Genomic DNA, 25,421 nt, shown 5'->3' on the forward strand with positions numbered 1-25,421 from the left:
TCGTTATTATACTATATTATACTCCTAATATGGTGCGATGTATTGTCGGGTCATGCCAACTCATGCGCACAACTACAGGTGCAGGAGAGAATTTCTCGTTTAAAGAAACGGTGCTCAAAAGATTTTTAACTACTAAAAATTACTTGTCAATGCGGATAATTTGGTTATAACATTTCACCACAATTCGCACTCAACCTCCTCTTTGGCCCGCTCCAATGACCCTGGCCCTACAATAGGGTTCTTAAAAACTTGTATCAATGGTCAAGGTTCTTAAAAACGTTAGGCGCTAGTCAGGCGGCGAGTAAGGGTTTAGCGCCTAGGTTGGTTTATGTAAATTTATTATATATCTTGTAAATAAGTGCCTACTTACTCTTTAAAAATATTTATAAAAAGAAAAACTAAAAAAACTGTACTTGTATGGATAATAAAAGAATGATAAATTCATCCAACAAGTTCAATATTTGAAAACCAGTAAGCATATAATCATAACGAGAAGTATTCTTAGATGATTGACTAAATTCTTCTTACTCATGATCCTTCAATTAGATTTAACATAGACTAAATTATTTAAACTTGTTATTTATAGGTGGCCGCCTAACTCTTTTCAAAACAAGTTGCATTAAATCGCGGTGGGTCTGCACCGTCTAGTGCCGAGACGGCCGATTTTTAGAACACTGACACCTACCAAATCTAAATCATAGCGTCAACGGTATTTTCAGGTGCATGCATAGTTATATGGAACAGTTCAAAAACGTTCCGACTTTTAGGCCGATCGAGCAGAGAATTGATCTGCTCACCTGAAATTATGCGACGGCTCTCGAGCACATTCCCTTCCGTCAAGTTCCAGAACCCTAACCCCCCAAAATTATCATCATCCTCCTCGCTCTCCCTGTCGATCAAATCAGAAGCATCCTCGAGCTCTCCGTCCAAATCAAAATCAAAACCAAAATCTTGGTCTGTGTATCTCATTCTTTCCACTAATTCCCCAATCAAAACCTACGTTGGCGTCACCACAGATTTCTCTCGCCGGTACGTCTGATTTCGTTTCAAGTTTTATCCTTTTCATCTAATATGTTGCATTTATGAATAAATTCTTATCTGGGTCTTTCAGAGAATCAAATTTGATCCTTTCTCTTAGCCGTTTGATAAATTTGTGAACAAATTCTTTTCTGGGTCTTTCAAATTTATGCTTTCCCGTAGAGATTGATTAAATTTGTGCACACATTCTTATCTGGGTCTGTATCATTCTGGGATAATTTGGTAGTTCTTTAGTAAAATGCGAAAGAATTGGTGGCTCTGTGCTCACCGTACGGCTCCGTGATAATTTAGGTTAGTTCTGATTCTAGCTAGCCCCTGAGTTTCACAAAGGAGTATACTTTTGGTATCTTAGATTCCTGTAATGTTTCTTTTCGGCTTTTGAAAGAATTAAGGGAATGAAACAATGATCAGTGTTATGCACATACATTGGATTCGATTACGAATTATGAAGACGAAAAAAACCGCCAGTTTAAGGAATGAATAGTATGCAAGGTGAATTGTTTCGTGATCACTTTAGGTTTTCTGGGTGGGGAAAGATGTTGAAATTTTTTCCCTGTGTGGATTTGCCTTCTTTGCTAGCTATATAGTTGTTGTAGGAATTTAGAGGAACTTTGTTTTAGCATTCAGTTTCTTGTTTTGCTGCTGGAGTTAAGAGCAACTTTGTTATAGCTTTTTGTGTATTTACTTATGCTGTACTTGGTGATGGTGTCCCTCTAATTATTCTCCTGAAAATAAATGCTTATGTGTTCTTATGATCTGGTTTTTTGTTTGCGGACTCAGTGATTTCTGGTAATCTTTTGGTCAAGCAGTAACTATAGTCTCTTGTTATATAACTCTTATGCAGTTTGAAACAACATAATGGCGAGCTCAAAGGTGGTGCAAAAGCATCTAGTGCTGGAAGACCATGGATTTGTGCTTGCCTAATACATGGTTTTAAGGGCCAAAGTGAAGGTATTTTATTTGGAATTGGAAAACAAAGATTGTGTTTTAACATATTTAATCCTTTCGTTCAGTCAATTTTTGGTCAATTTATGGGCTCAATTTGTATTGCTCCAGCTGTTAAAATGTTGCTGCCTACAATGGCACCCATTATTTTGAAGTGCCAATATAATTTTTTACATTTGTCGACCACAGGGATGATTGATCAGGAGCTCCTTCCATGACGATTATTTGGATGTGAAAAAATGTCTAGTTAGCTGTTAACTTAAGGGGATACCTTAGGATCGGGAGCTCTTTAGTGGATGAATTTTCAAAGAGTTTTTCAAGAACTAGAGTGGGAGGGATGAGCATTTTGTCCCCCGCTTTTTATCTGGTGGGATTAGCTCCAGTGTGGAGTCTTTTTATGTAGCTCTAAGGGGTTTCGTCCACTTATGATTAGTGACTCATTTTTCATGCAAATTTTGTATAAGATCCTAATGAAACTTGATATCATATTTTATGATTTACTAAACTGTACGCAAAAGGAATGGTTAATCAGATTTAGCTTTTTTCTCTGCAATTATGATCTTTTTATGCAAGCTAATCTCCGCATCTTCAACGCAAACAGACCAAGTAACTCTTTGTTTTCTGTTGTAGCTTGCGAGTTCGAATCAAAATGGAAAACTTTATCAAGGCGTTTGCCTCGGAAAAGAAAGAAACACGACGAGGAGGAGCAAGCAAATGATTTGTCACTTCCATTGCTACAACACAGGCAAGCAGCTCTGGATAGAGTTAAAGGTATACTTGATTGCACCCACTTAGAAATTGACTGGAAACTGGACCCCTTGTGATTTCTAAGTCGCATGGTCTACGTTTCTTAACAATTTTTCATTGTAAATGTATAGTGTTTAAGTAACAAAAAATGTTGTAAAACTCAGGAAGATGAGTCATATTCATATAGGATAACAATTGCTAGTCAAGAATGGTTGTCTACTTGTACGATAACACTGTATCATGAGATTGGTCAGTCCGATGGATGGACGCATGTCTTAATGTATGTTTTTTCTCTCAAGGAACGAAATAATGAATGAGAAAGGAAGGGACATTTGTTTTATGTTTGCTTTTGTTATTGTCATCTCATGGAACACACCGAATACAACGTCGTCAATTCATACTCGCATTTTTCAAACAATGGATTGTTTTATCAGCCATGAAAATGAAAATGCAGTGCCATGCCACCTCCAAGATGTATGGGGGGAAGTTCGATTGTACCTCTTTTATGCTTTGTTGTTTATGTCCTTAATGTTGATCTGTTGGTGATGGTGAACAAGCAGGAGATGGTAGACTGACGTGATCATGGACCAAAATCAAATATTACATAACTGTGTTAATGCTTGATTAAGAGAGATACACTCTGTAAACTTAATGTTGGATAAAACTAAGACACTTCATGAGCCAAGATCTTAAATTTCATGATTTTGGGTGATTTTGGGGGGTCGCATAGAATTCTGTCACTTTCCTGTTGTCATGTAGTGTCTGATGAGTTCCTTGAAGATGATCAGAGTATATTGTGAGTAAAAATGTTGTGCTCTTCTCATGGTGCAAGAAAATTGTGATTCTTCACCGTACGATCTCAATACAACAGAGTTAGTCATTCTTCATACTCGCATTATTTCTATTTCAAACTTGAATTAAAATCGAACAGTTGATAACCATAATTTTCTTGAACTATGAGGTTTAGGGGGGCGCACCAAAACAAACCTTTCATATATTATCGGAAACTTGGAATGACATTCTTCAAGAACGCGGCAAACTCACCGTACTCTTGAAGCATTCTAACGTCAGCCTTGCACCGAATAAACTGCGGAAAGAACAGCCAATAAGAGGTCACCACCATAAACCCAAGGGTGAACGGCACGGAGATCACCTTCGGCAACCGGCACCTGCCCTTCAACGCCTTCTCCAAAACGATCTCAACCGGCAAGCACACTCCGTGCAAGACGAAGAACCACGTGACCTCCCACGTGGGCCTCACCCGCCCCATGCAGTAGTAGATGTGCTCGTGCATGAGCCCCGACACTAGAAAGCTTCTGAAGACAGCCAGCAGATGGGCCCGCTCGCGGCCAATGACACCTGCAGAGTAACCGCGGGTGGGTTCGTACACGGCGGAGCGCAGGATGCTGTGAGCCACGAGGTTCCATCTACGGCCCCAGAAGTTTTGAAGCGACGTGGATAAGTTTGGGTCGTTGAAGTGGGGCTTGAGGTCCAAACCCGACAGAGATCGAGTCAATATTGTTACAATGGCCAGTAAGTTTTCCAGATTAAGGTAAATGGACAAGCAATGAAGGACCAATACGAGCTTTTGGTGGAAGTGCTCACTATACTTAAGGACACCAATTAGAATGACAAAAAGTATGCCCTTTATTGCTTGATTTAGGGGCAATTTTTGGGCGTTTTGGGGAGATGGGTTGGTTTCAATTTTAGAATTTTGGGATTTTTGAGGTGGGTTTTCTCCGTTTTGACGATTTGGATTGGATTTTGAGGGAGATGGGTAGGTTTCAATTTTAGGGTTTTGAGATTTTGGAGGTGGGTTTTGTGTCATTTGGCCATTTGGGTGGGATTTTGAGGGAGATGGGTAGGTTTCAAATTTGGGATTTGGGGATTTTGGAGGTGGGTTTTCTTGGAACTCAATTGGAAGGCAACCGATGGCCAAGAAACGTCCAATAGAGATTGGTGGATGTGAAGCCAAGGGGCCTTTGCCAAAAGCAAAGAGTAGGAGCTTGAAGCTGCCGAGCCAAGAAATGAAAAAGGCAGTGCCACCTTCAAGATGCATGGAGGAGAAGTTGAGAGGAAGATAAAGGAAGAGGAAGACAACTGGGAGGACACAGAAAAGTCTGGTTGTTCCCCTTGGGACAAATTTCCCAATTGAATGGCTGTAGAAGAAACATGCAAACACTGAAGACCATACCTGAATGAAGTTGAAGAATTCACCCTCCATTAATTGTTGTATGATCTGGCTTTCTGCTTTGTTGTTTATGTCCTTGATGTTCAACTGTTGATAATCGATGAGGAACAAACAGGAGATGGTAGATATATAATTATTATGTAATTATATAGGTTTATTATATTAACATCTCACGTATTGTTGAATAAACCTCACATAATTAATATATTCCACATTTGCTTTTTCAATGAAAATTATCTTAGTACACCTCACATACTTCTCCATAATACCCTCACACCTCACATTCTTAATATACACTGTACATTTTCTACTTGCACGCCATATTTTCTATACACCCCACATTTCTCAAATCTTATAAAGCTTTTAATTTGGACAAAAAATGTCGACTAGAATTTTGAAAAAAGATGACTCATGGGATTTAAAGTCTATGTGGGTTGTTTTTAATTCCACTATTAAAACTCATGTCGTCTATTTTTAATATTTGGTGGTAATTTTAGGTGTTTAATTCTTCATGTAATTCCTATGATCCCTAAAAAATGAATACGAACATAGAAACTTGAATAACGCAACAAAAGCAAGATTAAATAATTATTGATATCGTCAAAATCACTAAAACAATAAAAAATTATGAAATCTTACCTCATGTGAAACTTCATAAAACATTGATTTCGTGTTTCATTCGTCAAAAATAATTTCTCAATCAACATGTTTGTAGTTTCATTGATTAGATTTTTGTTCAAAAATAGAGGGTATGAGGGATTTTGATAGTTGAAGAAAATAAATAATACGTTAAAAGTGATTTGGGGTGTATTTAGAAATTTTTTTATTTTTATTTTTTAACCTAATAACATCAAAATTATCATTGCATAGTTGAGTAAATAAATCATTTAATATTAAATTTTAATGTGGAGTGCATTCAAGTGCTAATATAGCGACAAACACAGGCCGTTGGATTTCAATCAAACGGCTATAATTATTATAACTTTAAAAGGGACCTTCTACTTGTAACTATTAGATCGAAATCCAACTGTCCGTGTTTGTCGCTCAGCAGGATCCCAAGAATTTGCCTCGGAGAAGATCCAAGTCCAATATAAAAAGCCATTATATATTAGGTTAAAGTCAGAATATCTTGAACTGTACACTATAGCTAGGGTGCCTAGTGTGGGAAAATTTTTAGGTGTGACGGGAACACGGATGGTACACCACGTGTCTCAATGCAAGTGGTGGAAAATTTTAATTTTTAAATTATTAATATTTTAACACATATGACCCACCATTTATATTGAGACACGTGGTGTACTATCTTGTGTGACGGGAACACTGAAAAATCTCTCCCTAGTGTGGTGTGGTCTCATCGTGCAGTACACGTGTTTGATATGAATCCGGTGTCTTTAAATATTGCACCAAACAGGAGATGGAGATAATCCTACCATAAAGAGAATCAGGAAATAATCCTATTCCTAGCATGTTGGGGTCTTCAAATATTGCACCAAATTACATGCTAATCTCGTGGGGAAAATATATATCTCACGCTCCTTCGGAAATGGAGCAAAGTCAAAGGAATATGATCCTCTTTAGATTCTCTTTGTGAAGATACGGATGATCAATCAATTATGTCTGTTCATCATATATCGTCAGCCACTATACTAAATATCGAACTCAACACAATTATATGAGAATATTGTCATTTATGTGAATCGAACAAAAAATCTCTCACTTAAAAGTGACGAGAAGTACAATTAGACCATATGAATAGTTGTTATGTTTGTTGAAGGAAGGGATAAGTTGAAATGGAAAAGTAGGAATAAAAATGACGATTAACCAATCACAAGGTTATTTTTAATTTTATTAATTTTGTGAAACTAAGCTCACCCCTTCTCTTTTAATGTAAACAATATCATTTGTTTAAAAAAAATAAAGGTTATATAATCTTTACTGAGTTTAGGATCCTATAATCCTAGGATCGGCCTAGCCCATTCTTAGCCTTTTTTGGGCCGTTATCTTTAAGTTGTCATGCACAACGTAAGTTAAGTCTATTGGGTCAAAGCTCAATAAGCCTAGAAATCGAAACTAATCTTAAGGCCCATTTCAGTGTCGTATGCTCATGTAATTTACTAACTTCTATTAGGTTTAATTTATCCATCCTTTTAACTCAGTCATTTTCCATTTGGTTTTTCAATTAAGTTATGGATGTGAGATCTATTAGGTTTTAATTAGTGAGGCTAGAACTCTTACTATTCGTTAACGAATTAAATGGTCATTTTTTATTCTCCCTTTTATAAGAACTTAGGGCTCGTTTATGAAGTGTTTTTAAATTACTGAGAACATTTTTAGAATGTTTTTGGGTTCCAAAATCACTTGAAGTGCATCCTTCAAGAACACTAGTTATGTGTTTCTTCCAGAATTAAATTGCATTTTACTAATGATTGATTTCAAAACCTTTTTTTTTTTTTTTTAAAGCGCTTTCAGTCATTTAAAAATACCTCCTAAACAAGCCCTTATGAATAATTCTCAAAGCTTCTACAAATCATGAGAACCACCTAGCAATTATCATGGCTACTCAAGCTAAGAAAAATAGTAGGGAATACAATTAACTATAAGTGCAATTGAATACGGTTCATCTCTAGTGCATGTTGAGAATGAATCATACATCATAGACAAAATGGACCTTGCTTCTAAGTAATTGGGCTACTCTCATGGTGTAACCTTAACTTTCTTTACGGTATTAGAATAACAGGTTGTCCCATGTGAAGAGACGTGTTAGATTTGAAAATTTGTCGCATATGAAGAAACGTGTTAACAGTGAATCCCACCCTAAACCATAGAACATGTTTCTTATTGTACACTCACATGCCTCTATGAAACAATAGAGAGTCCAAACAATAACACGTGCCACATTCTTGATTGAACATGTCTACATATCATTATTGAGATTGTATCCATAAGACAATCATGTTGCCTCAAGTCTAACAAAATTTGCATCATTGCAACTAAGAGAATACCTAATGCATGAAAACCAGCCTTGACATAAGTGTAATTTAGCCTCGAATGATAAAATTCAATTTCTAATAATGCATATCAAACGTGACGCTTAGTACTACGGTCTAGTGATATTCTTTTTTATTTGTAAATAAGATCTTAGATTCGATTCTCGCCAAAGACAAATATGAACCATATTTTTGCTAGTCAATTATGAAACTTAACCCAATCTCTCACCTCCTTGATATAGATAATATCGTTTGTTTCAAAAAATAAGTCACATCTAACCTACGCTAAAATAATACAATGGCTCTTCACAGGTCCAGTTTAACGAGATAGGATCCTCTAATCACATCCGTTCATCGTACATTGTGTGGCCAATTTTCATCAATTACTGTTTATAATTAATTTTAAATAAAAAAATTTACAATAATTTCTAACCATACAGTGTACAATGAATAAATGTGATTTTAAGATCTCTAAAATTCTCACAAAAAAAATCTAATAAGGATCCGGCGAGAATCCTTGCTCCAGTATAACCCAGACTCTTGCCCAATACTCTTGAAGAGTCAACTTTAAAAAAAAAAAAAAATAAACTAATAGCCAATAAAAACTAAGTCAGTAACACTTTTTACCCCCATGCCCAAGCGTGCTATCTTACTTGTAATATATAGTACCGGCACCGCACAAACAGTTGTAGAACACGACGCCAACAAAACCCAATTTTCAACCAACTTTGGTTCTGCAACTTTCATAGAATCACAGTCACGTAATATATCATCACACCAAACTCTCGTCTCTCCCTTTCAATCGATCCAAAAACACAAACACACAAAGTTGAAATCTCGATTTTCCTCTTATGGGGTACCTTTCTTGCAGAGCTGAATCAGCCATCTCCGTCGCCAATTCCCAAACTTCATCGTCCAAAACCACCGCCACCGTCACCGCTGAAAAGCCCATCAAGATCCAACACTTCGACTACAGTGATCTTGTGGCCGCCACCAATGGCTTCTCCGAACGGAAGCTTTTGGGCAAAGGCAGCCATGGCTACGTCTACAAAGCTATGCTCCGCGGCCGTCTAGTTGCCATCAAAAGACCCTCCAGAGCTCACAACCAGACTCTCCGACCCAACTCGTGTTCTGGGCCGGAGACCGCCAACGAGGTCGACAACGAGATCGAGATCTTGTCCAAGATTCAGAGTCCGAGGCTGGTCAATCTTTTGGGGTTTTCGAATGATTCGAAAGACAGGCTTTTGGTGGTGGAGTTCATGAGCAACGGTACGCTGTACGATGTTTTACATTCGAGTACGAATCGGCCTCCGAATTGGGGTCGTAGGATTAGATTAGCTTTGCAAACAGCTAAGGCAATTGACATTTTACATTCATCGAGCCCGCCTGTAATTCATAGAGATATTAAGTCTGCAAATGTTTTGATTGATCGTAGTTACAATGCCCGGTTGGGGGATTTTGGATTGGCTCTGAGGTACTGCCTGTTCGACGAATATAGGCTCCGGTCGACCCCTCCGGCGGGGACGATGGGGTACTTGGACCCTTGCTATGTGACCCCTGACAATTTGAGTACTAAAACTGATGTTTTTAGTTTCGGGATTTTGTTGTTGGAGATTATAAGTGGTAGGAAGGCTATAGATGTTGGGCATTCTCCGCCTTCGATTGTGGATTGGGCTATCCCGCTTATAAAGCGAGGGAAGCTGATAACGGTTTATGATCCGCAAATTGTACCTCCTAAAGACCCTGTTGTGAGGAAGCAATTAGCTGTCATTGCAGCCAAGTGTGTGAGGTCTTGTAGGGAGCGTAGGCCAACGATGAAGGAGGTTGTGGTTTGGCTTACCGGGTTGAGTAAACTGGTTCCCCTGCATTCGTGGAATGGTTTTAACAATCCGTGTACAATGGTAGAGACCATGGGGCGGCCAGTTGAGTCGAGGATTGTGCATTTGAGTTCGAAGCTAGAGGGTGTTGGAGAAGAGAATTTGGAAGCCTTGGAAGCTAAGTTGACTAGGAAAGTATTGAGGAATTCGCAGAGAGTTTATTCGGATTTGGGGTTTAGTAGCAATCTGATGGAGCTTATGGCAGGTACTGATGGGGAGCCTGACTTTCATGGTAATGCAGATGGAGATGATCGCAGTTCAAAATCAGCGAATCAGGTTTCTAGATTTGGTAGCGGACGATACATTGGCAGGATTAATAAATCAACTCCTGGTAACGGGAAACAAGTCCCTGATTTGATGCAAAATCATTCTTTTGGGAAAAGGTCGTTTACATGTTCAAGGAGAGATGATGCAATGCCTCATGTGAGCGGCAGTTCCCGTGCATCTGCTGGTATACAGCTTGCTGCAGAAATTTGATTTATGTGAATAGAACAAAGGCATGTAAGCTTCCTTGCTAATTTCACATTGATGTAGATTTGTTGTTGGTATCTCATTTGTCCCGGGTTTTGTTATCTCGCCTCTAGTGGTGTATTCATTAATTTGTTCATGTGCTGTTAATTACCACATGTATGTCAGTCAAGGGTACATTGCTGATGTCCCCAATTGTAAGTTGTCGATCATTTTTGTTTTTCGTCCTTGTAAGTTGTTTAATGTCGATGCAAGTGATACCGCTGTTGTTCTTTGTAGTTCTGCATCTATATTACTGCATTGTTCCAATTTCCGCGAGGTTATGATTTGCCGAATCTCGAGTGTTTTGAAATGGAACGAGGATAAGATTTTAGCACAATGTTTTGTATTGTCTTGTTTGTATTCAAATTCAAATAAACAGAAGTAGAGGCAATCTGTTTAAGATTCAAGTGTTTGCATCCCAAGAGATCTATGTTTAGTTGTGAGCTCTAGATGTCTATGCATGCGGCTTTCTTTTGTTGGTTTCAATTGGTGTCAAGGATTGAATTGGATAATTCACTGGATTCAATGCGTGTCAAATGAAGCAATGGATACTTTTGAGGAAGCAAAATTTGTGTCCAAGTTGAAGGTTGAAGTTGAATAAGTCACAAAGAAAACTCATCTCTTGTAATCCCCGCAAAATTGTAGGATGGTATCAATCTACAAGTTTTTATTTTATTGTTATTTTTAATGAAAATTTCCCTTGTGTCCAATATTACTCAAAAAATTTCCTATCTTTTAATATGTTTTCTCGTCCTAGTTTCTCAAATTTTCTTAATCTTTGACATGAAGTAATACCCATTTGAAATCACGATTTAAGTTAGATTTTTTCACAATGCAAGTTCAAATTGCATAAGAATACATAGGAAGTTGTTAGATCGATGAGTTCATCCATTCTCTTTTAGGCGAGGATTCTTTTTATGGGGATCCTGATAATCTCATGATCGTGATCGTTCATTGTACATCATACGGTTAATTTTCGTTAGGTACTATTTATATTTAATTTATAATTTAAAATTTAAAATAATTTCTGATCACACGATATACGATAAACAATCATGATCACGGAATTCCTGAAATCTTCACGCAAAAAATCCGGCAAGAATCCTTTAGTATAGATTGATCATACTTTTTGACGAACTTACGTTGTACGTGATAGATAACTTGTTGATTGTAGATGGGTTTGACATTAGGTCGACAAGGAAGAATTATCTTCTACCAAGAAATATATTAAAAAGGAATGGCTCAACTTTCATCATGTCACTTTGAATTCTTGTTTGACTCTCATGCAGTATCACACTGTTTGCTTTGCTTACCCATCATGAAAATGTCCTAGTCTTGTCAGTTAATTTAATTTGTAAAAGTATCTTTATTTCCTAATCTCTTTCCCATTGTGATCCTCTTCGGATCTCTTTTATTAAATTTATCAATATGAGCTTTTGAAATTTGATCCAACGGTTAAAAACAGGGGATCCTTTTAAAAATTATAATAATTTTAGCCGTTTAATCAAATTTCAAGAGCCGGATTGATGGATTTGGTGATATGTAACAAATAAGGACCTTTCCGAATAAAATAAAGACAGATGACTCATTTACTAATTCCTAATCGAATTGAGAAGAATTGAATTGAAGATGAGTTTGGAATGAGAGTGGAATTACAATTAGATTCCTCCGTCTAAGTAACTAAATTTAGAAAGATTTAGGACATTCGATTACCGATACTAGGTGATCCCCAACTATTTTTTGATTCCCTAAATGCTAGTAAATGCTCGAATGCGTCTAGACGAGTGTGATTCTGTTTCTTCCCACTCTAATCTCATTTGTTAAACACGCCCTAAGTGCTAAGAAATCAGATGATCATTGACTCTTCATCCATAAATCTCATGTAAATAAATCATACATAAAATTGTTTGATTTGCGAATAATACTAGATGTACTACATCTCTTGATTACAATAGTTGACTACATTACATGACAACTGAAAAGCACTTGTTACATTTTGAGTTCGAACACCCTCTTTCCCCTCATTCAGTCCGACGTAAAGTAAAAATATTGCTAATAATAAAGAAGAAAATGGTTAAAAGAAACTCTTCGTTTTCCTTGGAGAACCTAGATTTTTTGTGACGCATTTTCCGGGTACAGGAACAGCAGTGCTGTGGTGGTCCAAGAAAAAGGACCGGACAAGTGCAGCAGCCGAACACTCTCTTTAGTGGTGACAATTCTTTATGTCGTAGCTGTTGCTATATCTGCTGTTTGTTTCCCTTTGGATTGGATAAAACAGTCAAGTACAAGACAAACTGAAGTTTGAAAGATGAAAAGATTCCGGAGCACTACTAGCTAGCTCCCCAAACACGGTTTCGAACTCAAAACGTATCCTGGAAGAGGAACTCTGTTTTTAGGTGTTTGGCAGCAAGCAGAAACAAGTATATTAGGTATCCGTCTGTCAAGTCTTTACACCTACTCCCACTTCTTGGCCCTTACTTTTTTGAAATTCTAAAATGAGGAAATTGTGGCACGGTCTCTCAGATTTAACTCAATTAGAGCAATGGTCTTTCAACTAAAAATCTGATCCCTTAATTCTTCAAAACGTGCAGCTATGGTCTTTTTCGCCAACTTTGTCAAAACTTCTATAAAAACTAGTTATGTTCGAAGAGTTATTGCTCCAATTGGGTTAAAGTTGATTTAGCCATTTTAACAGAAGCTTTAACGGAGTTGACGATAATGATAGCTGCACAATTTGATGCGTTAAAGGGACCAATGGTCATGGATTTTGAATTTAGGGACCATTGCACCAATTGATTTAAAGTTGAGGAAGCCTTGCTAATATTTGTTATAAAATTGGAGAGGTCTGGATCTTTGTGGCCTAGCGTGTGCACAGTTCTATGTTCTTGGGGCGCTTGAACTCGGCCACATCTGGTCCTGCCATCAGACATGAACAGGATATCCAGCGTATCAAAAATGTCTACCAAATACACATCTGGTCCTGCCATCATACAAATTTGCATCATACAAGACTCGGGCAAACACAGAACAACCATGGAAGAAAAAACCTAGACAAATGGGGTTCCATTGACATGAATGTCAAAGGCCCCTTCAAATTCGTGTGCCCAAACCAATACAAAAAACTCAAATTGCGAAAAAAAATAGCATATAAATGATACACATCCAATCAGTTTCGACAAAATTGAAGTCGTCACTCTAATATCTGTTCATATAATAAAAACACAAAGGTGTGGGGGGTACAATTTCATGCCATTGGCAAATGTTACCACATCACTAGGAAAAGCTCGAACAGCTTCGTAAATGTACTATGAATTTATGCAAAAACGTCGAAAGAAAACAAAAAATCAATGCTATTTCTATGCACTACAAAAATAAAACTGAAACAGTCAACAAGATGTCCTTTAATGTGCGACTATCTTTTCTAACCGCGTTCAAACTTCAAACCCACTAATTGCCTTCCAAGGTAGAATTAATCCAAAGCTAATCAAATCCCCAGGCCAAAATCTAGAGATGCACTTTTTGAATGCATGAAAACAAACCGTCATGTCTTCGTGCAGATAAGGCCATGAAAGATTTCTAGGAACCAAACAATCCGAAACTTGGGTAATCACAGCGTTCATAAGTTATAGTCTCACATTTTGCCTTGTCTTGATCATCCTCTTGAGAGTTGCAAGCCAAAAGTTGCACTCGTCCCATTCACTAGTGGTAAGAAGCACCTGATAGCAAGCAGAAACAGAAAGAGCCCCCTATTAAAAATCACCCTTTATAGTGTAAAAGTAAAATATAAGAGCAAAGTTTCCATAAACGTACCTGGATTTGCAGGGCAGTACCGAAATCACCATTATCTAATGCCTGGCAAAGCTGAACAAGCTTATCAGCAGCGTTTCTAGATATGTCCCCACTGTTGAGTTTGGCAAACAATGCACCTATCTTCCTCGAATTGTCTTCTATTTCACGCTTCTTACCGGGATTTGCACGTGCACCTCCCAGCGCCTCCGATGTCTCATTGAAAAGTCTTGTTAATGTTGCGATTACCGATTTTTGATGGGCTGTACCACATTATCCACAAATAAGCAAAGATTGTCACATAAATAGCAGTCTCCTAACTGTTGTACTTGTTTAAATACACAATTAACACACAATTAACACTAAGTCTAGATGCCAAAACGTCTCGTAGACCATATCCCAGTTCAAGATTTAGGCCATTCCATGAAATTAACTGCGATACAAACACTCGACTAACCGCACTCTCTACAAATATTTCATTCCCTCTACTACTCTTGGCCAACAATTGCACGCCACAAAAGAGGACGGCCCAAATAGTGTAAATAGCCCACCATTCAGGTCAGGTCGATTTTAATTTTAAAGTAGGGAAACAGCCTACACTATATAATACCTAACAAACACAGAACCTAACTAGAACTCAATTTTGGACCCTCTATTACACAGAACCTAATTAGAACTCAATTATAGTTGTAGTTCTCTCAACTATAATTGGAGTCAACTGCACAAATCCTCTTCCTCTACCAATCTGAAACTGGACAATACTTCTGTTCCAAGTTGTACTTTTATCATATATCTCGTCATTACCTCCACCCATAATACTTGTCTTCATCATCCAAATGAATATCAATGCAATTTGTCCATAACCACTCATGCTTGCAGTGATCATGGTGTTCCAAAATTCTCATGTCCTTTTTGTCAGTTTTCCAAAATTCTCACGTCATCGAGATCTCAATACCTCAAAGAATCCGCATCTTATTATTTAACAAATACTTCAATTCAAAATATTGCAATCCTACCAGCATATTACACTAATTGCATGTTATATATTTCATGGCCCTCTAATTTTGGCTGCATTACTCTGTTTCTAAGTTTGAAACTGAGGGAACTACAACCAAGAGAAAATTACAACACAAAGCTTGCTTTTAAAACTGCACAAGTTAAACAGACAGAGCAAGACAATTCTGGAGAGAAGTTAGCAAATTTCTAAAAGATAAAAAGAATTCTTGAATTACCAGGAACACTGGATGTATCAACTGTCTGTATGGTGGGTGGTGGAGCTGCTACTGCCACAGGAGTACGAGCTGGAGATTGGTGAGTAGGACTAGGTGGCTGCAGTGAACCCGCATGAGGCCCCTGAACAACTCCTGGATTAGGAACTGGCATAAATCCTCTTGGAGGAACAGAGGGAGCTATACCATGTGGCTTATTTACAGGAACTGGAGCGACTTGTGATTGAAGAGGAGCAGTTGAACCAGGCCCCGGTTGCATAGGTTGGAAAGTCTGAAACACCACCAAGAAAAAACTTAGAAAAACAGTCATGGACATGATTTCTGATATTTAATTTGACATCAAACGAAGATATACGGACAGGATACAGCTGAGAACCCAATGTTGGCTGCTGATATTGCTCCACATTTTTTAGCACAGGAGGAGTTGAAGGAATGAAAGGCCTTACTGCAGGCTGAGAGGAAACGGGAGGTGCAGAAAAAGTCTCCTACAGGTACACCATGAAGATTCCAATGAATCAGACCCTTGAACATTGAAAAATGTGGGAAGTGACCAGTAACTTCTCAATAACAAAAAGTTAATTACAACTAGGATTTCATGTCCAAGTGTGATTAACAGCTAAATTTCAGATAATCATTAAAATAACAAGTGCATGTTTGAAGGCTGTAACGAACAATTTTATAATTTTGTGGCACCTGCAATTTACCAAATATGAAAATCCTAATAACCCTTGACCAACAAGAATACACATTGGCAAGTGGCCCTCTACCAGTGGTGGAGGAGTGTTGCCCTTGCACCACGGCGTGGGTTTGGACCCCGTTGGCTCCCTAATCTAACATCTAATCTAACAAATCTATCATTTGACAAAAAAAAAACGAGAATACACATTGGCTCTACTTCTAAGAATGCAATTTCAATTGGACACTGGTTCCAAGAATATACTTTTCGTGGTAAAACTATGTTATAGCATACTCATAAAGTAAACAAATTAATTACACTTATAAAGACCCTAAATAAGAACAAATTACCTGTGGAACCTGAGGTGGTTGGTTAGGAAGAAACATCTGGGGTTGGGATGCAGGCTGATACGGGGCAGGAGGGCCATATCCTCCTCTTCCATACGAAGGATTCACAGGTTCTTGGTAGCTCTCGCCATAAGGACTTACAGGAACACCTGATTGCAAATGTGATGGCACTGTTTCCTAACCATTTAAAGAGAAAAAATAAAAGGTCAATCCACATTGAGGCAACAGATTTGGCAACACACGACAAATCAAAAAAATAAAATAAAACGGCAACGTAAAACTTTATGAACACCTGATAATATGGAGGAGAGGCCCCCACAAAAGTAGATTGATCAGCCGCATATACAGGCCCGCTTGCTGCAGGTTGGTTTCCAAATGTTTCATTCTTGGCAACTTTTTCTACTGCAATAACACAACAAATAATATGGGGAGGAAATAAGTAATGCAGGTGACAAGAAAGAAGCTTTTGAAATTTTAAGAGCTTTAACCATCGTATTTTTTGCATATTGAACTAATTAAAATATCGACTACCAGTATTAACTTTGATAAGATTAATATCGACTACCAGTATTAACTTTGATAAGATTAATTGCCATTGATCGCAATCTGCAACATACAATAATGCATATATTAAAACGTCACTTCAGCAACTTTTTAAGATGCACATACCAGGTTCGGTTGAAAGAGAAATACGATCTCTTAAGATAACAAGCTCAGGTGACAACTCATCAGAACCCAAGAGTTTTAGGTACTCCATTGCTGTTGTTAAAAGGCCTTGACTAGCTAAAATTTCGGCGTATTTCTCAACAAGTTTGCACAAAGATGCACTAAACCGCTTCTGCCCAGATGCCAAGGCAAGGACAATTGTCTTCTCCATTAATTCCTAAACCAAATAACAAAACATATTTAACCTCTTTCTCTCTCTCCAAAAAAAACACATATTTAACCTCATGGCCAAGAAGAACATGACTGTCTAAATGAAAAATTACCTGGAGGAGGTCGACATAGGATCTCCCCTCATGCTCAGTGGTCAGACTTCTTGACCAAATCTCTACGGTTTTATCAATATTTCCCGCACATATATAACAAATAGTTGCCGCCAGCGTATTACCAGCTGCCACAAGTTTGGAAGCAAGTGTATCACAAAGCACAGTCCACTCGTCTCTGGAGGCAAACTGTTGATTCAAGAAACATAGAAAAACATAAATCAATTGGTGGATACACAAATTTCAAAGTTGACTTGTTAATGGTATTCTCTTATGATACAGCTATTAAGAGCGCAGTTTAGGGTGAGTCAGGAACAGTAATGAGCCAAATAACCAAAACACTTCATTTACAATGTACAATGGCACAATGCATCACGGCATTAACATTTTGAGGAGCTGGGAAACTTACACTACACAGAAGAGCAAGTGTTTCCTTCCAGAACTTTAGAGGCCTGGTGTTGACAAGACTCAAGAGATTGTTGCTCACCATTGCAGAAACAATCTGAATGTAGGAAGTAGTCATGTTAAGCCTGAATTATGGGAAAACTTAAGACACGGTACAATCAATCTTTCACATCTTTTCAAGAAGTTTCAAATATTATCAAATATGAAATAGGAAGTGTTCCGAGCCTCTTAAGAAAGTAGATTTTAAATACCTTAAGGTAAGGCGAATGGCTCATCTTAAGATACTGATCCCGTGTGCTCTCCCACAATGAAGAACCACCAGCATGAGCAATAACTAAAGCATCAGCCATTTTATTTGCTGAAATGCATTTTGCAACAGCGCCCTTATAATCTCCTACAACTAAAGCATGTTGAACAGATTCATCAAATGATGGGTCAGCACTCTCCTCCAGTCCATCAGACTCTTGTTCCGTTTGTTCCGTAACAGGAATTGTATCCCCCACAGAGATTTTGTCACCAGAGGTTGACACAGGAGTATCAGCTTTAGGACTAGGAAGATTATTGAAGAAATCTTCTCCGTTGTCAGAAGGAAAGATGGTGGCTTCCTTATCACTCCCAAGACCCCCTTTATCAGTTATAGTATCCTCAAGCCCAAGTGCATCGACTTCTTGTGATAGATCCTCTGGAACATCTTCTTTTGTTTCCTCAGGCATACTGAAACCAAGATGAGTGATCAGTTTCGTCCTTGCAGTCCCATCATCTTCAAACAATACCCTTAATAAGCCCCATGTTTCCTGGTCATCCTCAGATCTGCCGAAAAAAATCATGCAAACAGAAGCAAAAGAGGATGTTAACCATGACACGAGAATTAATTTTCAAGAGATATTAACTCTCATGGAGCTCATAAAAAGTTATTCTTCTGGTAAGTGGCATACTCAGACTCCTGTGATTTCTTCTCACACAAGGCTCGAAGTAAATGCCTTTCCCCATTTTGGATTGCAGCTTCAAATTCCGATGAGCGATTCACCAAACTGTGTTCAGTAACCAAGCTGTGTACATAAACCTGGACACAAGGGAGGAAAATGAACTCTAAAATGCATCATTGCAGAAGACACAGGGAGCATGCCAATAAAGTCTACCTCCGAACCCGCAGAAGTGTGCTGAAAGGACACAATCTTGCCTCCAAAGCCAAAAGATGCCCCAACTGGGCGCTTATACCATTTCGGAGCTCTCAGAGGTCCTGAAAAGAAAGGATAACAAATGAAATTTCGGAACACAGCAGATCTACTGTTCTGTACAAATTAAAAACGTTCCAACCTAAAATCCAAAAGAAACATATAGCCAAACTTTATTGCATGCTGTAAGAGATAATCTATGTACAAAAAGAAACAGAGAAAAAAAACAGCCAATGAAGTGCTGTTGTTAACAGAGTTCAGCAACCCAAAAAGAAAATACTAAAATTGTCAAGGCAATATTTAGGCATGTTCGGTATCTAACTTTTTAAACTCAAAAACAATTTTTGAGTCCCAAGCTCGTAACTCTTGTTTGCTCAACCCATTTTCAAAAACTCTAAACTAAAAACTCACTAAAAAAAACCCACTTTTTTAAAACTCAAAAAAGTTAGGTTTCTGAGTTTTCAATCTAGCCACTCTTTCTCCCTCTCGAATCCTTTCTCCTCTCAGTCCCTTCTCCATCTCTTTCTGCTCTTTGATTATCATTGGCTCTGCAAACAAGTACTAGTTTCACACTCTTCTGCAGTAGGAGTTTCTAGTTGCTTTTCCATTTTCTTGTTCCACTTCGTTCTTTGTAATATTTTTATCACTTTCCCCTTCTCTCCTCTATTCCTTCTTTTCCGTTTTCTGTGAACTGTGGCCAGTTTCACTCTTCTGGGCCGTTAGATCTGGGTTTTTTACCTCCTTAATATTTAAGATTTAAAACAGTTTTCTTCACTAAAGATTTACAAAAAAGGTTTCAAGTTCCATACCAACCGACCTTTTTAATAAAAAATCTAGTATTTGAAAATTTGTGTGTTTTAAAGAAGGATCATAGTTTTTTTAGTTCAGTTTTTAAATAGAACCCCAAAATGTTACTATGCAACGGCTAATTAATTGTGCATTACCTGCACCAAAATCACTTTCCCCAACTCCATATCTGCTGCAACCCTGTGAGAAAAATATAAAAGAATAGAAGAGATTTAAAACATGATAAGTTCATGAAGTAACATAAACACAAGGATGCACACACCATTTATGTGCAGTTTATAAAATAACAGTAAATGTAGTGGTCTAGTAGCTGGAAGGTATTCCAGATTACATAACAGTATACATGCGCCTAGTGTCTCGTACAAATTGTGATCCTCAGTTTGATAATGCAGTAATAATAATCAAACAAAATTTGTTGTGTATATATAATAATCATAAATCGTGGATTTTAGCACAAGCATTCACTAAAAATTGGAGTTTGCCCATTGCCAATTTAACAGATCACCTAACATTTTGCTACTTTACCCATCTACATATCAGATACCACAACTAAGTTTTTTTAATAAACAAAAGCAAGCAACAAAGCATATGTAGAGTTTTCTTTCAACCTATTTCACATTCCTTACACCCCATGATTCTTCAATACTTGTGCAGTACAATAATTCAGAAATATAATAAAAACCTCACTATACCTCAATATTGTAAATTCCAATTTTTCCATCAAATGAAGATGCCGATATCACTCCAGGTACTTTTGGATACCAATGCACATCAAAATTCCAATTGGTGCCTGCCGGCAATTCACATACAATCTGAACCAATATATTACAAAAAACAACCCCACAGTCAAGACAATGATACTGAAACCAAAAGTACAGGAGATATTAAAGTGCGGACAAGGTGCACAATGAAAAATATTGGCCTCCTTGATGAGCGGGTAAAGACCATACCTCTGCAGACACTGTGTCCCAACAAATAGTTCGATTATCCTTGGCACATGTAAGCAGATAGGAGCTGTCATTCGGACACCAAGACATTGCAATTACACCTGGGGCAGGATGTGTACGTAACATAATCATAAGCATATCCAATGAACTTCAGATCAAAATAATATCATTAATACGGTACTTTTGAGTTACAAAAATAACAAACTCGTCAAACTGAATGCAAGTTCAACCACATGGAATATGAGGTTGACACAACAATTCCTAAAAGCATAAATAGAAGCATAATGGAGAAACTTATGTACTACTTCACACAGCTTCAAAGATGTATCTTTAAAAAGTCACTAATCAAGTACAATCACGCATAAAATGGCATGATATCCGGGTGACCCATTGAAAGTCTTGTGCTTTCTCGCATGCCCACTTCCACAATTAGTGACAAACAATAACCAAAATGGATTAGCTTGTTTACTATAGTAAAAGACAACTCAAGTAGACTAGCAGTTTGAGGATTTGATTAAATGAATAATATGTGCCATTCCCTGAATTTCATAAATCCTTCCAGGTTCATAAGACTCATTATCATGTTCATATTTGAATACAGTTTGATTTTCAAACCACATCGGGAAGGGCTGTACAAAAATCTCTTAGCATATTAAGCTGTAGAGAAGAATATTTAAACAGCTATCTCTGATCTGTTCCTATGTCCAGTAATTAGTTAAACAACAATGGAAATTAGCACTGGAGTAAAAATAGCTTTATGAAACCAAAAGAAAGAAACTGCTCCCAACCAAAAAGAAAGGCACCAAAGAATCATTAACAGGTAGTATGTCAAGAAAGAGATGATTTTTTTCTGTCTTATTACCTTTTGTGTGCCCGACAAACTCTTTAACTGGTGACATTATATTACGCATATCCCACAGCTGCATGAACAGAAATGTTAAAACGTTTGACCACTAACCAAATAGAATGGTACTGCAGTATCATTACCCTAAGAGAAGGTGAACCATCTTCATCTGAAGAAACAATTAGCTGAGTGGCAATATCAGGATTCCACTGCAAAACAGAGCACCGTCTTCTAACTGAATCTGTAAAACTGCCGGACAACCAATGTCAAGTTAGGTAATGGAAATGACCAATCCAGATAATCATTGAGATTTTAATACAACAGCTTCACAGTAGAGAATAATCAAATCACCTTATTACTGGCTTTTGCTTTTTCAGGTCCCAAATCACTGAAAAATTCAAAATGTTAGATTTTCACACTAAAAAAAAGTTATAAAACTACTAGACAACAAGTACCTAAAGAGAATAGTATATTTCTCACCAGTTGTCCCATTTAATGAAGTGGATGCTAATATATGTTGGACCTTGCTATTCCAAGATAAAAATGACACCTCACCCTGGGCAGCAGATCCACTACCCTGCATAAAGAACAAAACGAGAGAGAAAAATCATTTCATGCAAAGCTGGAGACAGAAAAGACTAGAGGGATCTAATTATAGACTTTCTCTTGTACAATAAGGAATACGGTCAGAATTAACATAGGTCTCTACAGGTTATGAGAATAATTTGTAGAAAGGGACCTTTCATCCTTTCCACTTCTCTATGTTTATTATGATTATACATTGCTTAGTACATCCACCTTGCGTCTCATTCATTGTGATGATAATTGTACAAACTAGTGGTGTTTACTTTAGCTACCTTTTGGTAACAAAATTGTAAGCATCTTTAATAATGTCTAATTATTCTACTCTACATGTGCATTTCATCATAGACTGTAAGGTGAAGCATGACAACCAAATCAAAGGCTCTAAGGCAAGAAGAGTAACTAAAAATTAGTGTGGCCAAAAAGATAACTACACCAAAAATTGAGGATAAATAATACAATACAGACTCTAGAGAAAGAGTTTGCAATATTTCAGATAAACTGACAACTAATTAGCACAAACCTTGAGAGGTGGGAAGTGAGAGGGTTCTGCAGGATTGGTCAAGTCCCAAATGCAAATTTCACCATCATCAGCCCCAGATGCAAGTAAATTGGGTGCAATTGCATTAAATTCAAGACCACGAACCTGGAACAAAATAACAAGACTCAAATTTAAGAGTTTGAGAACTAATCTACGTAATGATCAGTTGTCCAAGCATTGAAAGAACCGCCAAAAAGACAAGCATTCTGAAAGAAGAAAACTTACAGGGCCTTTATGTCTTGTGAGATGCCCAACTGAAGCACTTACACCCGCCTCCGGACTAAGGATAAGAGAGAACAAAAAATAAGGCCTTTCCAAAGCATACCATAAAATGCTTTCTCAAATACAAAAATAATGTTTCACAAAACCAGAGGGCATGTATTTCCACGCATATTTTTGTAAGGGAAAGATCAAAACCAAATAAATCTAACAGGAGGTTCAAATTATTGCAAATAGTTCCGCAATACTAACAAAAATAAATAATGAACAGAAAACGTCCAGAGAATACGCCCAAGCTTTCATCTTCATAGATAGAATTCATGAAAATCCCAATTCACATTATCTCCATGACAAATAATAAAAAAAATAAGAACTGGGTATAAAAGCACAGCTTAAAATGAGATCTAATCACTCACAACAGAACAATAAATACCAATGTCAGGTACCGTTCACCCCATTTCCCGTCACCCCAAACAGGCCATTCACTCAGATCAAAGTCAAGCACCAAGAAACTACAGAATCTGTTAACTTCTCCACTTTCCCACATTGTTCCAGCACCCAAAAGAAAACCCACAATCCAAATCCACAGAAAATCCGAAATTTACAAGCAAAACTCAATTCATATCCATTCAATTCAATCCCAATCGTAACCAAAAGCAAATGCCAAATTCAAATCCAATTACCGGATCAGAGTTTGTGGGTTCCAGATATCAATAGTGCCATCAACAAGTCCACCAGCGATGAGCCCAAGCCCGAATTCTTGCGACCCCGATCCAGTGGGCTTGGCCCATGACAACCTGTTGAATCTCTCAGAGCTCGTCGACTCGCCCACTACCGGGAGATCACGGTCGTCTGACTGTAAATCAAGCTTGAAGATCTCAATGTTGGCGGAGGAGCTGAAGGACAGATCCACTGCTCCGGCCATCGTCCCTGCCGCCATGTATGGGGCGTCCGGAGCCAGCGCCACGCAGGCTGATCGATTCACCCCCTTTACGCACGCCATGGCTAGAAAATTGAGCGAAACCCAAGAACCCCAACTCAATCTTTATTGCAAAACGGAAGAATTGGGGGATTTGAAGGCGAACGAGGCAACAGATCTGAGAGAAGAAATGGTGGATTTTATTGGAAATTGAAGAATTGGGGATGATTTTGTAAATCCAGTCTGTAAATTTTTTGAATTTTAGGGTTTGGTTTTGAGTGTGATCTCTGCGTGTGAAAATTTTATACCGAGAAGGCGAAAGATAAGCACTTTGGCTTCTGAGTTGAGGCCTCTCTCTCTCTCTTCCCCTCCTCACTCTCTCTCTCTCTCTTCCCCCTCTGATATTGATATGGCAATCGTTGGCGTTACGAGATGGTGTGTTAGCGGGTTTGGGTTACTATTTCTCTGCGGTCGGTTGCACTGTGTGCCTTCGGTGTTTGTGCTGTTGATGGTTGTACGGTGAAAGCTGGGGTTTGTGTACAAGCGGGAAGAGCCTGGTTTAGGGAGGTTGAGGTGAGTGCGTGGATGTAGACGATAATTTTGTACGAATGACTGACGCACCTCCAGTTAGATGATGACAAGTGTAATTCTAGGCATTGTCCTATGGTTTGCATTTTTTTGGGGACCAGAGGGTATTTTGGGCCATAGGGAAAGCGCTTCTCTTTCTTTCTTTTTTTTTTTTTTTTTTTTTTTTTTTTTTTTTTTTTGGAAAAAACTGGGGAATTGGAATTGGTAAAGATGTCAAGATAACACAAAAAGCCTACGCCAAGGCAAACAACTAACTAGGTAGAAAATAATCCGAGCAGTGCAGGGAGGTACAAGGAGGAAAGACGCTGCAACTAATGCTAATACGTGGCCCCCTGCACTACCATTACGAAATTAAGGTGGACAAAGTAAACCATCATTGTTAAAGACATGAACCAACGAAGATGGATGTTGGTTGACATCGCACATCTCCAAAAATCTTGTCGACGCTAACAAGTTCACAGCCATATTGGCTGATCTTGGAATCCAAGACCAACGACAATCCTGAAAGGATTCCCCTAAGCGTTTGACTTTCGTCAAAGTAGGATAGGCCTCCCTACTGCCATTCTCCAACGAATCCCTTAAGCATGAGATAGATTCGAGAGAGTCGGATTCCATAATAACCAACCTGTGGGCATAGGTAGAGCGTGTTTGGACAAAACTTTGAGCCTTTATTTTTGCGGGATATGAATAATAGCCGGCCCAAAATCATTTTTGCTTTTTCTATGAGGGGAATGACCTTAAGAATTTCAAGTCATTTGTAATTTTGTTTGACACCAAGTCAATAAAGCTCATCGGTTTGCGAGAATCAGGGAATGAATGTCTATTGTATGCAATCTTATCATTACTTTAAAGAGATTGTTTCCATGACTCGAATCTATGACATTTCAGTCACAAATGAGCAATTCCGATACGTCAAGGCTTGCCCTCATTTGTAAGCAATTTAATAAGTTAATTACGATATTTTAGCGGGAAAGGAAAACTTGAGGTTACTTACGTTCATCCAGACAGTGGAAGGTTTGAGGTCATAATACAGTCCTTCATCAACATATACACCTCTCGGATTTGAGCTTTCATT

General features: G+C 38.0%; 4 protein-coding genes across 4 annotated transcripts; 2 read left to right on the top strand and 2 right to left on the bottom strand.

Moving 5' to 3' along the window:
• The first annotated feature begins 686 nt into the window (after positions 1-686).
• LOC137749064 (structure-specific endonuclease subunit slx1) lies at positions 687-3,070 on the top strand. The gene is made up of 3 exons (XM_068489247.1): positions 687-1,029; positions 1,883-1,989; positions 2,614-3,070. The coding sequence occupies exons 1-3, from the start codon at positions 806-808 to the stop codon at positions 2,805-2,807; spliced, it is 525 nt and encodes a 174-aa protein (XP_068345348.1). The 5' UTR covers positions 687-805; the 3' UTR covers positions 2,808-3,070.
• Positions 3,071-3,679: 609 nt separating this feature from the next.
• LOC137749046 (acyl-CoA--sterol O-acyltransferase 1-like) lies at positions 3,680-5,104 on the bottom strand. Its single transcript, XM_068489233.1, has one exon. It carries the CDS (start codon positions 4,952-4,954, stop codon positions 3,728-3,730), a length of 1,227 nt encoding a protein of 408 aa, XP_068345334.1. The 5' UTR covers positions 4,955-5,104; the 3' UTR covers positions 3,680-3,727.
• Positions 5,105-8,613: 3,509 nt separating this feature from the next.
• Positions 8,614-10,697, top strand: LOC137748304 (serine/threonine-protein kinase-like protein At3g51990). Its single transcript, XM_068488440.1, has one exon. The coding sequence runs from the start codon at positions 8,760-8,762 to the stop codon at positions 10,260-10,262; it is 1,503 nt and encodes a 500-aa protein (XP_068344541.1). The 5' UTR covers positions 8,614-8,759; the 3' UTR covers positions 10,263-10,697.
• A 2,646-nt stretch (positions 10,698-13,343) lies between these two features.
• Positions 13,344-24,175, bottom strand: LOC137746715 (protein transport protein SEC31 homolog B-like). Its single transcript, XM_068486719.1, has 22 exons — positions 23,523-24,175; positions 22,846-22,900; positions 22,603-22,725; positions 21,978-22,074; positions 21,849-21,885; positions 21,641-21,746; positions 21,516-21,573; positions 20,657-20,754; positions 20,399-20,518; positions 19,844-19,886; positions 18,864-18,964; positions 18,660-18,787; positions 17,976-18,534; positions 17,729-17,821; positions 17,323-17,508; positions 17,003-17,216; positions 16,626-16,735; positions 16,337-16,510; positions 15,670-15,795; positions 15,314-15,581; positions 14,106-14,344; positions 13,344-14,011 (listed from the first exon to the last, which is right to left on the bottom strand). Exons 1-22 carry the CDS (start codon positions 23,840-23,842, stop codon positions 13,919-13,921), a joined length of 3,348 nt encoding a protein of 1,115 aa, XP_068342820.1. The 5' UTR covers positions 23,843-24,175; the 3' UTR covers positions 13,344-13,918.
• Between the last annotated feature and the right edge of the window lie 1,246 nt (positions 24,176-25,421).

This window comes from Pyrus communis, chromosome 10, assembly GCF_963583255.1.
Source record: "Pyrus communis chromosome 10, drPyrComm1.1, whole genome shotgun sequence".
NCBI classification, from domain to species: domain Eukaryota; kingdom Viridiplantae; phylum Streptophyta; class Magnoliopsida; order Rosales; family Rosaceae; genus Pyrus; species Pyrus communis.